Source organism: Ailuropoda melanoleuca, chromosome 6 (assembly GCF_002007445.2).
Source record: "Ailuropoda melanoleuca isolate Jingjing chromosome 6, ASM200744v2, whole genome shotgun sequence".
In the NCBI taxonomy this organism is placed as follows: domain Eukaryota; kingdom Metazoa; phylum Chordata; class Mammalia; order Carnivora; family Ursidae; genus Ailuropoda; species Ailuropoda melanoleuca.
In genome coordinates, this window is record NC_048223.1 from 101019845 (window position 1) to 101035392 (window position 15548).

At 45.6% G+C, this 15548-nt stretch overlaps 1 protein-coding gene across 1 annotated transcript in view; it reads right to left on the minus strand.

Annotated features, from left to right (window-relative positions):
- Positions 1-15065, minus strand: part of GOT1 (glutamic-oxaloacetic transaminase 1) — a 33311-nt gene extending 18246 nt beyond the window's left edge. Inside the window, exons 1-2 of the mRNA XM_002930676.4 lie at positions 14815-15065; positions 5709-5890 (exon numbers count right to left, since the gene is read on the minus strand). Coding sequence (XP_002930722.1) covers positions 5709-5890; positions 14815-14932 — 300 coding nt within the window. The 5' untranslated portion in view covers positions 14933-15065. The remainder of the gene's footprint in view (positions 1-5708; positions 5891-14814) is intronic.
- Between the last annotated feature and the right edge of the window lie 483 nt (positions 15066-15548).

Consider the following 15548-nt stretch of genomic DNA (forward strand, 5'->3'; position numbering starts at 1 on the left):
TTCATTCATGCCTCATCTCCTTCAAGTTTTGGCTGAGGGATGCCTGGGTGGCGCAGTCAGTTAAGCGTCCAACTTGGTTTCGGCTCAGGTCATGATCTCAGGGTCAAGAGATCAAGCCCCGTGCTGGGCTCCGCGCTCAGCACAAAAAGACTCTCTCTACCTCTCCCTCTGCCCCTCCCCCTGTGCTTTCTCTCTCTCTCTCAGATAAATAGATCTTTAAAAAAAAAAAGTTTTGGCTGAAATGTCATTTCTATTTCTATCATGACCACCCTAGTGAAAACCATATCTACCCCAACTCCCACGCTCAGCACCCCAATGTGCCTCTTCTACTCTATTTTTATAGCATTTATATTCTTTTAATATCCTCTATCATGTCCTTATCTATTACATTTACAGTTGGCTTCTCCTCACAGAACTGTAAGCCAGGGCAGATTTTGGGTCTTTCAGTCACCGCTGTGCTCCAGCTTCCAGAACAGTGCCTGCCCTCAGTGGTAAGCACTCATCTGTTGACTGAATAAGTGAATTCAAACATCTGAGAATCTCTGAAATGCCAGGCTAGGAGCTAGATGCTGAAGATTTACCAGATAAATAAGTAAGCCATCATCCCTGCCCTGAAGGAAGTCATGGTCTTGTGGGAGACAGACATAAAGTTACACATCATAGTAATAAGCACAGTAAGTAGAGTTATTCCTAAGCCGTGAACAGTCTTGCGATAACTCAGCATTGCCGGAGAGAGCTGAGGATGCAGCACAGAAGTGCCCCTTGGCTGGGCCCCACACGACTTTCAGGCTCCTGGAATGGCAGGAGCCCAGGGAGGATGGGGCGCTGTGAGTCTGGAGAACAGATGAAGGCTGGCTCCAGAACGTACCACACGCCCAGCTCGAAGTCTAGATTTGCCCTGTAGATAACGGAGCGGCTACTGTGTGGGTATGTGCGAGGCGGGGAGCGGGTGACATGACTATCAGCTTTTTCTGCTGCGGAAGATCATTCTAGTTGCACTGCGCAGCATCTTTTTTTTTTTTTTTTTTAAAGATTTTATTTATTTATTTGACAGAGATAGAGACAGCCAGCGAGAGAGGGAACACAGGCAGGGGGAGTGGGAGAGGAAGAAGCAGGCTCATAGCGGAGGAGCCTGATGTGGGGCTCGATCCCAGAACGCCGGGATCACGCCCTGAGCCGAAGGCAGACGCTTAACCGCTGTGCCACCCAGGCGCCCCACAGCATCTTTTTTTTTAAGATTTGTTTTTTTCTTATTTGAAAGAGAAAAAGGGGAGGAGAGACAGAGAGAGAACATGAGCAGGGGGGAGGGGAGGAGGGAGAGGGAGAGGCAGACTCCCCACACATGCAGGACTCATCCCAGGAGCTCAAAGTCATGACCTGAGCCGAAGGTAGGTGCTTCACTGACTGAGCCAGCCACGCACCCAGGCGCCCCTACGGTGCAAAATCCAGTAGAATGGGGAGGAGACTAGAGGCAGGAGGCTATCACAAGAAACCACATGAGAGGATGGTGGGCTGAACTAAGACAGCAGCTTGGGGATGGTGAGGACATCCAGAGAAAAAGGAAAAACTCAGAGCTCAGAACCAGCCAGGACCTAAGGTGCTGCAGATGCCAAGAGAGCACCCTAAACCGTGCCCCCCCCCCCGCCAAAACAGAGCGCCTCCAAATAGTTGCCGACTGCCATCTAAATCTGCTCTCTGATCAAAAACACAGCACAGGATGAAGCAAGTAGACTAAGAGGGAGGGCCATGTTCCACACGTCTTACAGAATGAAATGACCAAAACCAGAGCCCTGGGCAGAGGAACAAGCACCTGCCCAAGGGGGTTATTACGTGTGTAAGAAACGTACAGCTTCAAAGGAAGAAGGTTCCCAACACGGAAACTGTTTTTCTTTGTTACCAACAGAATTCCACCGAATCTATCCACAGTGTCTCTCAAGACAACTCCAGCGGCCCAAGTCCTCCACTCCCCAGCTTCATCAGGACTCTCCTCCAGCAAAACTCATTCATTACTGACCTAATCATGACCCAAGTTCTAATACCTTCACTCAGAACCTCCCTGCCTCCTGATAGAAGACTGGGCCTGTGTGTCCCTCATTTTTTCCCCTGCTTACCAAAGCATCCGGGTAACGGCACGTGGAGAATAAATCAGATGATTCCAAGACGTGGTCCGTTCCACACACGAAGGCTGCACTACGACACCGGCCCAGAGGAGCAGTAAGAACAGCTGGCTTCAACTGCACGATACCTACCTGGGCTACCACAAAAACCCGAGCCCGCGCCCTGCCCATTCCTGCAGCTGGGTTATCTTCTTCAAACACCTTGGGTAACTCCTCTGCTCAAACCTTCGGGTGGTTTTCCCTGCCCGGGGTGCCAAAATCAGCCTGGACATGCTCCCAGCTCCAGATAGGTCTCTCTTCCACCTAGGCCTGCTTACCTCCTGACCCCGCATTCCCACTACTCCAAACAAATACCTCTCCTTTTTCTTTCCTTTGTACTTTGTGGCTCCCAACCCTGGTTGTTCTTTGGAGTCACCTGCGGAGCTTTTTTTTTTTTTTTTTTAAGATTTTATTTATTTATTTGACAGAGAGAGAGGCAGCCAGCAAGAGAGGGAACACAAGCAGGGGGAGTGGGAGAGGAAGAAGTAGGCTCCCAGCGGAGGAGGGAGCCCAATGGGGGGCTCAATCCCAGGACCCTGGGATCATGCCCTGAGCCGAAGGCAGACGCTTAACAACTGAGCCACCCAGGTGTCCCAACCTGCGGAGCTTTTAAAACTATGCCCTTGCAGGGAAGGGAACTGGGGGGGAAGAAGGGGGAGCTGGGAGTGAAAGGGCAGGGAGGGGGTTGCCTGGGTGGCTCAGTCGGTTAAGCGTCTGCCTTTGGCTAGGGTCATGATCCCAGAGTCTTGGAATCGAACCCCAGATCGGGCTCTCTGCTCAGCAGGAAGCCTGCTTCTCCTTCTCCCTCTGCCTGCCACTCCCCCTGCTTGTGCACTCTCTCTTTCTCTGTCAAATAAATAGAAAGAAAGAAAGAAAGAAAGAAAGAAAGAAAGAAAGAAAGAAAGAAAGAAAGAAAAAAGAAAAAANTCCCAACCTGCGGAGCTTTTAAAACTATGCCCTTGCAGGGAAGGGAACTGGGGGGGAAGAAGGGGGAGCTGGGAGTGAAAGGGCAGGGAGGGGGTTGCCTGGGTGGCTCAGTCGGTTAAGCGTCTGCCTTTGGCTAGGGTCATGATCCCAGAGTCTTGGAATCGAACCCCAGATCGGGCTCTCTGCTCAGCAGGAAGCCTGCTTCTCCTTCTCCCTCTGCCTGCCACTCCCCCTGCTTGTGCACTCTCTCTTTCTCTGTCAAGTAAATAGAAAGAAAGAAAGAAAGAAAGAAAGAAAGAAAGAAAGAAAGAAAGAAAGAAAGAAAAAAGAAAGAAAGAAAGAAAGAAAAGGAAAGAGAGAAAGTGAAAGGAAAAGAAAAGAAAAGAAAAAAGAAAAGAAAAGAAAAGAAAAGAAAAGAAAAGAAAAGAAAAGAAAAGAAAAGAAAAGAAAAGAAAAGAAAAAGGGCAGGGAGGACAGGGAGTGAAGAGGCAGGGAACGGTGATACCCTCCAAGATTCTGACTGAACTGGTCTGGACTGGGGTCCACCCATCTGTCCGTGTGTATGTAAAATTCCCCAGGTGATACTAATACACACTAATTCCCGGAATTGGGAACCAGTGTCCTGGCCCCATTCCCCAAGGTGCAGCTCACGTCCCAATTCTATCCCTACCACTATCCCTGTCCTCTGAATCCTACAACACTGAAAATCTCTACCAAACCATTCCTGCCCCATACAGCCTATCTTGCTAGATCTGCTTCCAAATGTGTTCTTCCACGTGTCTCTAATTATACACAGAATATACACCAGGAAGCACTTAAGTGGGAAAAGCTGAGATCAAGGCTAGAAGAATTAAAGAACGTTAGAACTGGCAGGAACTTCGGAGAGCATCTAGGCTCGTGGCCTTTGAATTTTTGGGGCCACAGACTCCTCCTTTTGAAAATCTAATAAAAGCAGGGCACCTCGCCAGCTCAGTCAGTGAGTCATGCCACTCTTGATCTCGGGGTTTTGAGTTTGAGCCTCACATTGGATGCAGAGATTATTTAAAATAAAATCTTTAAAAAAAAAAATCCAATAAAAGCTATAAACTCTCTCCCCAGAAATACACATATACACAGAATTCTGCATACAACATCAGGGTGAAGGGGGCACCGGAGTGGCTCAGTCAGTTAAGCATCTGACTCCTGACTTCGTGAGATCGAGCCCCAGGTTGGGCTCTGTGCTGGGTGTGGAGCCTGCTTGGGACTCTCTCTCTCCCGCTCCCTCTGCCCCTACCTACCCCCGCTTGCACACGCTCTCTCTCTTGCTCTCTCAAAAAAAATTTTTTTTTTCTCAAGGGGTTCAGAGGCCCCTTAAATAATCCCCTATGCAAGTGTTCCCTATAGGACCATGAACCACAAGCTAGTCCTTTCCTAACATGTAGATGAGATGTAGGGGTTAGAGGGTAAATGCCTTGCTCATGGTCAAAGATGGAGCAGATCTGGGTCCAGACCCTGATCTCTCTTTTTTTGTTTTGGTTTTTGTTTTTCAGACCCTGATCTCTTGATCATTCCATTAAATTTCCTTGGCTTGGCATTTCCGTGGATGGCTTCAAACCCAGCAGCTGCAATGTGATTACCTATGGCACATGACGCAATAATCACCAAGGCCGGGCTTGGTGTCCGGCCACACCACGTGCACTTTTGGGGCCTTAAGATCACACTACTTAAACCCTTATTCACAGACACTTCAATAGACAACACCTAATACTTTACACCAAATTGAGTTTTCCTTTATTTCTTTTTATTTTTTTATCAGACAATGCTTTCTTAATTTTTTTAAAAAGATTTTATTTATTTATTTATTTATTTATTTATTTATTTATTTATTTGCCAGAGAGAGAGAGAGAGAGCACAAGCAGGAGGAGCAGCAGGCAGAGGGAGAAGCAGACCCCCTGAGCAGAGAGCCCGATGTGGGACTCAATCCCAGGACCCTGGGATCATGACCTGAGCCAAAGGCAGATGCCTAACTGACTGAGCCACCCAGGAGCCCCCAAATTGAGTTTTCTAAAGAAAATACAACTGACCCTGAATGACACAGGTTTGAATTTCACTGGTCCACATACATCTGGATTTTTTTTTTTTTTTACACAAATCCAGTACAGTACTGGAAATGTATTTTCTCTCCCTTATGGTCTTCTCCTTTTTTTTTTTTTTAAAGATTTTATTTATTTATTTGACAGAGACAGCCAACGAGAGAGGGAACACAAGCAAGGGGGAGTGGGAGAGGAAGAAGCAGGCTCCCAGCAGAGGAGCCTGATGTGGGGCTAGATCCCAGAACGCTAGGACCACGCCCTGAGCCAAAGGCAGACGCTTAAGGACTGCACCACCCAGGCGCCCCTCCCTTGTGGTCTTCTGAATAACATTTTCTTTTCTCTTACTTTATTATAAGAATACTTTATTGCAAGAACCCATACAACATATGTGTTAACTGACTGTTGAGGTTATCTGTAAGGCTGCCAGTGGACTATCAGAAGGTCATTTTTGGGGAGTTAAAAGTGATATAAGGATCTTCGACCAAGTGTGGAGTCGGCACCCCTAACCCCTGATTGTTCAAGGGCCAACTGGCCATCCGTACCCAAAACTTACCCGCTTCTCCTGGAGAGCCGCGCTGTTATCCCCAAGGGCAAGGCGGGAAGCATAGGCCCGGAACTCCGCTAGGCCCAGAATCGGCAGGTACTCGTGGTTTAGGCTGTTGTCATTAGCAATCTTCTGCTCCACCTTCCTCACAACCGGCAAAACCCAGGGCTGGCAGTCGTCTGTTCGATAGGCTGGAATATGGCAAAGAGTCAGGTAATAGGGAGGAGACAGGCTTCATTCAAGTGAGAGCTGGCAATGGGACGGGGGCGCCTTCCACCTTCTTCCAGCAAACAGAACGGAGAGCAAAATAAAAATAAAGTTCATTCACTGACTGCCTGCCTGCTTTGGGCCAGGCACTGGGCTCAGTGCTATACAGGCAGGACAGACATGGTTCCTACCCTGAGCTCTTAAATATGTGACCTCGAAAAGCCAGAATGCGGACATAACACTGGGACATCACAGAGCCTGACGGATGGGAAGAGTGCACGAGAGAGCACTCTGCACGTGCAGAAACACCTTACAGCTGCTCTGCTCACAGTCTTGGCACACTGAGATCGGTAAAGCTATGAGCCCAGAATTTCCTCCTTCTGCATCTCCCCAAGACATTTCCGGAAAAATGCTAGGTGCTGCTTCACGTGACTGCTGCAACTTCAAACATAAAATGTGGAGAGGGGGTGGCAGAGGCCTACCTCCTCCTCTCGCCCTGTAAGAACAGAAGTGGGACAAATCGTGAGCAAAGGCCCCAGGGCTGAAGATTACAGCAGGTGGTTACACAATCACCCAACAATCTATTTGGTATCTGCGCACAACTTTGTCCTCTCTCTGCCACTGTTGACCATTCTGACTGTTCCTCCTACTTCATATTCCACACTTTTATTGATCTAAATGTATCTCTTTCATAATATTTATCCTTGCCTATAGCAAGTTTCTAAGCAGCTAGACAAAAAGCATTTTTAGTCCCGTTATCCTATCACTGATTTCTTTCCCCTCTAGTACTGTATGATTATCTCAGGATTATAGCTTTAGAGGGCAGCTGCTGCGGCTTGCACCCAAGCCAATGATTTGAGCAGATTCCTCCCAGGGGTCACTTGACTCTGCTGGAATGTTTAGGTCTCTAACAGACCCACACTTTTGCAAATGATTTTGAAACTGAAAATTCTAGAGTAATTCTGATTATTTTATCTTTTTGATTTCTACCCAACATGAATCCCTATTTTTTTAAAAACCACCTTTTAGTGGCTGATACTGTCTACTGAACGACATACGTTGACTGTAGGAAATTTTAAAAAGCCCAGAAAGCAAATGGAAAACATTATGATTAATATGTAATCCCAGCACTCAGAGATAAAGAGTATGAATATTTTGGTGTACAACCTTCTAAGCTTTATTTTATACGAGTATATTCTTTCATAAAATATGCATCATATTGCATATAAAATCTTCAACATGCTTTTTCTACTTACCAAATATGAGTATTTTTTCATTGTCATTAACTATTCTTTTAATAGGTGATATATTCACATGTCCCCACCCCATCCTAATCCTCCATCTATTTCGTTCCAAATCCTTACCCTCCAATAAATAACGGTTGTTCTTAATTTCTTTTGTATCCTTCTAGAATTTCCGTATGCATACATAAGCAAATGCGGCCCCTTATGTCACCCCTTTTTACCCAAAGGGAATATACAGCATACTATACACTGTTTTGTTCCTTGCTTTTTCTAAAGATCTTTTTCTATCTGTGCATAGAGTGCCCTTGATTCTTTTAAGATTTTATCTACCTATTTTGAGAAAGAGAGAGAGAGAGCACAAGCGAGTGCAAGTGGGGGGAGAGACAGAGAGAGACAGAATCTCAGGCAGATGCCAGCCTGAGGGCAAAGCCCCCCTCAAGCTCAATCTCACAACCCTGAGATCATTACCTGAGCCAAAATCAAAAGGCTCATGCTTAACCAACTGAGCCACCCACATGCCCTCTTTCATTCTTTTTTACAGCTGCATAACCGATGAATGTACCATAATTTGTTTTGCCGGTCTCTTGTTGATGGACATTTGAGTCGTTTCCAATCTCTGGCTATTACAAAACAATGCTTCATTGAACCACCTCATACATATGTCATCTTACATGTAAATATATCCATAAGATGCAGGGTTGAAAATGGAAGAGGAGGCTAAGAAGTATGTGTATTTGTAGTTTCGACAGATACATCCAAATTGGCCTCCATAGGGATTTCATCAGTTAACACTCCTACCATCAATGTGTTAAGTGTCTGCTTCCCACAGCCTCATCCAGAGTAAATTTTTGCCAGTATGAGAATGTAAATGGTACCTCAGGGTAGTTTTAATTCGCATTTCTCTTATTATGAATGCAACTGGGCATTTGTCTTATTTACTTATTTACGCTCATACTTATTTAAGTAGGCTCCATGCTCAGCATAGAGCCCAACACGGGACTTGAACTCATGACCCTGAGATCAAGACGTGAGTTGAGATCAAGAGCTGGTGGCTGAACTGACTGAGCCACTCAGGCGCCCCCATTTTTCATATTTATGATCCATTTACAGCACAATTTTAGTGGCTAGACAACATTCCTTTCCATGCATAACTTATTAACTATTTGAGTTGCTTTCAATTATTTGATATTATAAACACTGTGATAAATGTTCGTATATCTTTACATATATTCATCAGTGTTCCCTTAAAGTTTCTAGATGTAAAATTCTAAAAGTTATACAACAAATAAGACATATAAGATCATTTTGATTTGGCGTCTTTTATCAACGAACTCTATCCTCTAGGAATGTGTCATCTACAAATCTGATAAGCATCTCAAACTGGTAACAAGAACGTAGACGGAGCTGCGAACTGACACAGCCACTAACCAATCCGTAGTCTCTGGGTAGATGCCTGTGACTCACAATCCTGTCACAACACTCACATGCCACCCCCTGGCCTACCAAACTCTTTCCAAACAAGTCTACTGTATCAGGTGGGATTTGGTCCGCTTTTGGCTTTTTTTTTTTTTTTAAGATTTTATTTATTTACTTGAGACAGAGAGAACGAGAGAAAGAGAATGAATGTGTGCAAAAGCAGGGGAAGAGGGAGAAGCAGGCTCGTCGCTGAGCAGAGAGCCCGATGTGGGACTCGATCCCAGGACCCCGGGATCATGACCTGAGCCGAAGGCAGATGCTTAACCGAGTGAGCCACCCAGGCGCCCCTGGTCTGGTTTTTTTAAAGAGATACCAAAATAACCACTTTTAAGTAAGAGTCATCCCTGAAGGAAATCTATGCTGACAATGCTACCACTGTTCATAATATTCTTGGAATTCTTCTTCTGGAATTATTTTCAGACGCGATGTCTCATTATTTTGAATAACCTCAGTGGTGCCAAATCTTTGTCCTTTGAAAGTAAATTTGAGTTTTGGAAATGGAACTGGCAGCAAAAGCAAACACATCTTTAAACCACACAGAGGGGATACTATTTAGATGCACAAGGCGGATGTTCATAGAAAAACCAGTTCTGTTATGCTTCACATCTGTGTTTAGAGGTTATGTATATTACATAATTATGCCATGTGTATTATATGTGTGATAACATGTCATTTGTAAACCATGTATTATAAATAAATAGGAAAGATGAAAAAGTCACAGAACCGCTGTTCTAACCCATACTGTATATTCTGCACTACTCTAAAAAATCCTGTCATATGACTAAACGCAAGGAGGCATCGTGTCTATATTGTGACAAAAGAGAAAATGGCCAACTTATAGCTCCCCTGCCTCCTTCATGGTCGATTCTCCCAGGTTCAGTTCCAGATTTATTCCCCATGCCTTGTCTAACTGCCCTAACAACGCAGAACAGCGGAAGGCTCTTGGGTGATTAGAGCAATGAGGTCAAGCATTACCAACAACTATGACTCCTGCTCTCCCAGGGGATTATTATTCCTACGACTCCTGCTCTCCCAGGGGATTATTATTCCTGTTTGTCAGGCCCAGGAGTTTCTCATTCATGTTATCCATTCACTCATTCATTTAGTAAGGACTTACTGAATCTACCAAGAGCCAGACACTGGCTACAAGTAGCCACACAGAAGTGGGTAAGGTAAAATAGGATACTGTCTGCCCTGAAGGAAACATAGATTATACAGCCCTTAATTCTCTTGTAACAAGTCAGGGAAGATTTTACAGAGAATGAAGGATGAAAGATGAATGAGAGTTTAAAACGTAGTCAAGGAAAGAGCATTCCAGCGTAGAAGAGGAAGTTTTCCCTTCTACCCTTCTACGTTCTTTATTTTAGCTGGCCTAATGATTAAATTGCCATAACAGATTAACAGGAGAAAAACAAAAGTTTCATAACCTCTGCCACCTGTATACATGGGAGAAACCCAGGAAAACTGAGCAACTCCCCAAAGTGGCCAAAGCCATCACCTTAAATACTGCCTTCAGCTAAAGACAAAAGATGTTGGGGGTGGGGAGTCAGTTCTGGGAGGTGACCAGTAAAAGCACAGGAAACAAGAGAAAGATTGTGATGCAGATTTAAGCCCCACCTCCCCACTGATTAGTTCCTCCAGATACAGAGTCATCTGAGAGAGACATTCTTACAAATGGATATTTCCCTTATAAATGTAACTGTTTCTTCTAAAAGGGTAACTTCTACTTGGTTTTCAGAGCCTCTCCTGTATTTGCAGTTTCTTAAAAGTAACCAGCTTAGGCATATTTCAGGCTCGTACATTTTGCTTCCTTCCACCAGACTGAGGGGACACCTGTCTGCAGGACCAAGAGGCTTGGAGACAAGAGGTTTCTGAGGGTCTGCATTTTCACGGCTCAGACATAGGATCCATGGAGGAATATGAGTGGTTCTCATCTAAGGAACGTCATTTCAACGGGGAAACCACTGAAAGCATTTAAACAAGAGGATGATGTGGATAGCTGTACATTTTAACAGGATCATTTGAATGACTTGATAGAAAATAAACTGCAAATGGGAACAGAGACGGATCGTTAAGTCAGGTGGGTACTGCAATAATTCAGAAAGGGAATAATGAAGTCTTCAACTCAGGTAGTGGCAGCAAGGATAAAAAAAAAAAGGAGATACTCAGATGGGTGAGGTAGAAAATACAGAACCTAATGACCAAATACATTGACGTGGGATCAAGGAAAGGATGACAAATGACTCAAAAGTCTCTCTAGTCTGGAAAAAGGCTGATAGTGATGTGGGGGTGAGGGAGCAGTCCGACTAAGATATAAAACATAAGCAGAAAAAAAAAAAAAAGATTGAGGGGAAGGTGGAAATGATGAGTTGTGTTCTAAACATGTGGCATTTGAGGTGGTTATAGGATGTGTCTAGCAAACTGTACCAAGTATGGGTCTGGCATTCAGGGAAGCAGTGCAGGATGGAAAGAAAGATTCTGTAATTATAGACACGGACGGTGCCTAAGCCATAGTAGGAGCAAGGGCTCACTGAATACTTAGGACCCACGAGGCACTGTGCTAAGTGCTTTACTTGTTCTTCTAACCCCCATGTAATTCCTACAATAACTCACAATATAGATACTATGATCTGGAAACAGAGGTCAGAAGAGTTGAATCATTTGCCCAAGATCAAAGGGATTGTAAGAGCGAGGCTGTCATACTATTAAATTCATGCATGCACGTGTGTGTGTTTGTTTGTTTAAGAGCAAGAGAAAGCCTGAAGCAAGCAGGCCCCAGAGGACTCTCACACAAGTTTATCAGCAGGCTCCCCGCTCCAGGCACTTCTGCCTTCTCCACGGGTGTAAGCTCTTTTACAGGAGTCACACAAGTTTCAGGAGAGTGCAGCAGTGTTGCTTTCCAGAAGAAAGGAAGAACACAGAGAATTAAATGATCAAACCATCCCCTCCTCTCCTCCAAACACCTCCACTCCCCTCACTGCCCCCCCACCCCAGGAGCCCCTGCACATATGTATGCCTCCTAAGGCCCTTTTCCAACTAGAGTCGTGGGAAGAAGGCCAGGGAGTATTCAGAAACACCTGATACACCACATATATCCAACAATTTCATGTGAAGATGATAGAAATCCACATTAAAAACCACAACGAATATTAAAATAAGAGCAGTTTATCTGGGGGCGCCTGGGTGGCACAGCGGTTAAGCGTCTGCCTTCGGCTCAGGGCGTGATCCCGGCGTTGTGGGATAGCCCCACATCAGGCTCTTCCGCTATGAGCCTGCTTCTTCCTCTCCCACTCCCTCTGGCTTGTGTTCTCTCCCTTGCTGGCTGTCTCTATCTCTGTCAAATAAATAAATAAAATCTTAAAAAAAAAAAAAAAGAGCAGTTTATCTGGAATCAAAGGAAGCTCAGTTTATGTGATAAACGAACTGGAGTCTACGAAGAAATGTCTTGCTTCAGGCTGCATCAGGCTGGACCCATGTCCCCCTGCCCTTGAAGCCACTTGTCTAAAACTCTGAGAAGCACTAAAACGGTCAGCTCAGAGCACGTTATACTTAAACGTGATGCTCTGCTTTGTTTAACTAGAAGGAAATTATGGAAACAGTCACAGCAAGAATATCTCTGGAGAAACTATCAGCAGGTAGGAACTAGATAGTGAAATTATAGTTGCAGCTTATTTTAAACACGTCCAACATCACTAGAACTTGAGCTGGATAATCTCCACTGGGCTTTATCTTCACATGGGGGGAAAAGAGTATCTTCTGCCAAGTCAGTGATTAGTTACATTTCCTTCACAAAGGATATACTTGGGGATGTGTACAACTAGAGGTAGGACATACAAAAGCTGGAGGGAGACCTCTCATTCTACTCTAATCAGACCATTATCTGAGCACCTGCCATCCACAAAAAAAGAGATCATAAAAAGAAAAATAATATTTATAGCACATACTTTTCACTTATATATCACCCTTCACACGTAACTATTCACTTAATCCCCAGCCAACTGATGAGGCTAGTAACATCATTATCCTACATGTAATGCATTAGAGGATCTCCGAGTGGAATTTTAGAGAGAGATCACTCCATCCCGCTCCTCATTTAGCAGACTGAGTTCCAGGACGTTAAACAGCCCTCCCAAGGTCACACTGCTGCACTGCAGGGATGGCCTGTACTCAGATCTCCCGGCTCTTCCCACTACAGTGCACTGGGAGCCTCTGGACCAGCTAAAGAACCCAAAATAGAGGAGGACAGTTCCATCACTGATAGCCATATGACCTGGTGCAAACTGCTTCATCCACCTGGGCTTCAGCTTCCTTACGTCTACAATCCTCCAGAGTCGCTGGAAGCATTACATAAGATAAATGCATAAATCATGTGTTCATGGTAAGGAGGGGAAGTTCCTGGGAAACATGGCAAAGGCACCGTCACCGGTGAGGTGACCACCTGAATGCAAACTATACTTCTGAGCCAATCACGTCTGGCCTGGGCTGGCAGGGCACTCTTTCTCTGCAGGAGCAGTTTATTTCTGAACCAATGTAAGAAATGATTTCATTTTGCACATCTTAAGCTGAAAATTTTTATTCAACATCTTCTATGCAACCTATCTGAAGAAATGCCAAAACAACAATAATCGTAACAGAAATGCCAAAACAACTCTGACATAACCCCTACTTCGTTGCCAGACACTATTCTAAGTACTTGAAATGTATTTGATCTCACAAAAACCCTGTAAGATAGTTTAATGGTAACTGAGCCCAAAAAAAAAAAAATTGAACATTTTTAAAAGAGGTATTTAAGTCAACATCAACATTTATACCTGGCCCTAAATAAATACTTGGAGGTTTTAAACTGGGTTTAAATTAAGAGTGCGAATGATGCCCAATTCCAATTCAACTCAAGGCAACCTTTCAATTCTTCTCACACTCAGATGCCTGCTTAAAAACATCACTTACTCTCCATGGGTGAAACTATGTGGTATTTACTTTTTAAAAAATGCTTTATTATGGAAAATGTCAAACATACAGAAGTCACAAGAATAATATAATGGATGCCCACGTACACATTACCTAGCTTCAACAAACCATACTTTTTAATGGCGCTTTTCTCACCCCTCTCCCATAGTCTTTAGTAAAGACTTATTTTTAACAGGTCCTATTACAGTCGCTGTGGGGAGCCGGATTCTGAACCTCCTTCTCACCATCAACTACTACAAAATAGTCCGATTTTCTCTTTCCAACATTTCCCGTACATTTACTCTAAATCTGTTCCTTAGCACAGAACATCATCATACCCATTTTCTTCAACCTGGCTGATCTTTGTGTGTGGCCAAGTGTCTTTGGGGCTTCAAACATTCAAATGAGGGTGATAAGAAATAACAAATTCACCAAAGGTTAGAGTTATTCTGAGGCACTCCAGTCTAAACCCTTCTCTTGCAGAAGGGGAAACTGAGGCCCGTGCTCTGAGCTGTCCAAAGTCCAAGAAATACAAGGAAGAATTGAATACAAGAATGTGTGAAGAGTGAGCTGCTACTTCCTTTCCACTCTTTCCACTCCTTCCCACCATCTCTACCCATTTCTACCACATCTGTGAGGGCCAGAATGTTATTCCTAGATCCTCCCCGGCTCCATTAACCTGTCTCAGAAGCATTTTAGATTTTATTATATCACACCTTGATCTTAAAATCCTTGACATCAAAACCAAGCCTCAGTCTTTCCCCCCACAAGGCTTGGTAAAGTGCTGACTGATTGGGACCTACCTGGTAGTCACTCAAATATTTACTGACCCAGACCAGACCTCCCTAAGGCTTAGAGTTCTCCTTCATCCATTCTCCAGCAACCGGGACATCAAGCCTATCAGGATTCCTATCTTCCTCCCTCTCCTTACGATTTCTGGCCTCCCCATTTATTAACAGGCGAAAGGATGTAGTGTAAAGAACAGAATGGGGAATCAGAAAAACTCGGTTTGTGTCCTGGCTGCTAGACCTCTACTGCGGACCTTGACCACATCTCCTTTTTCCAATGACTCTACATGCCCATCTGTAAAATGGGCAGATTGGAAAAAAAAAAAACAGCCTCGTGATTCTTGCTTCCTCTCCAGCGAGCGCCAAGCTGGGCCTCGGCCTCTCCCACCGTACCCACCGCCCAGGTTAGGTCCGCTCCACTCCCCAGGCTGCTCCTACTCACTGCATCCTTACCTCCCACTCCTAGGTTGACCTTGCGGGGGTCTGGATCCTCCCGGAAGTCGGCAGTGAGCTTAAAGACCAGGACCGGCTGGGCTTGCGGAACCTCGGCGAACACAGACGGAGGCGCCATGGCAGGAGAGCTCGAGACGGCCGAGAGCCTTCACTCTGCGTCTGGAGCCACTGGGTCTGGTCTAGCCACGGTGACTGGAGGAGACTCTCACCTTCACCTAGCCGGCAGGGGCGGGCCCGCGGCCTCCAATGGTCCAGCTGCGTCCGGAACTTGGCAACGCGGTTAACCAATCGCGAGCTTCTGACGCAGAAAGGACAGGAGGGAGGGGATGCTATTAGCCAATCCAAGCAGAGCATCTTATCGGAGGCCAGTCATGATGCAACCAATGCTCTGTACGCCGGCGGAGAGGGGACCCGGACTGGGGTTGATTGGCAGAGCGGACTCCTATGGCTGAGGGCGTTCTTCCTTGGGCCTCCGGGGCTGAGGGGAGGAGCCGAGCGGCCCGGGGGCGCCGGAGGTGGCCTCCGTGACCTTCGAGGGCCCAGCGAGGAGAGAGGTGGCCGGCGGGAATTACGGAGAACCGGTCTTACGGCGCCCGAGAGCAGAAGTTCTCGGTGCCGGGCCGGCAGCGCGCGCCTTCCTGACCCGGGCTGGCGGCCAAATCCCCGTCCCCAGCGCTCGGGACGAAAAGTCCTTGGCCTGAACGTGCAGCTCCGGAGCCCGCGCGGGCGACCTT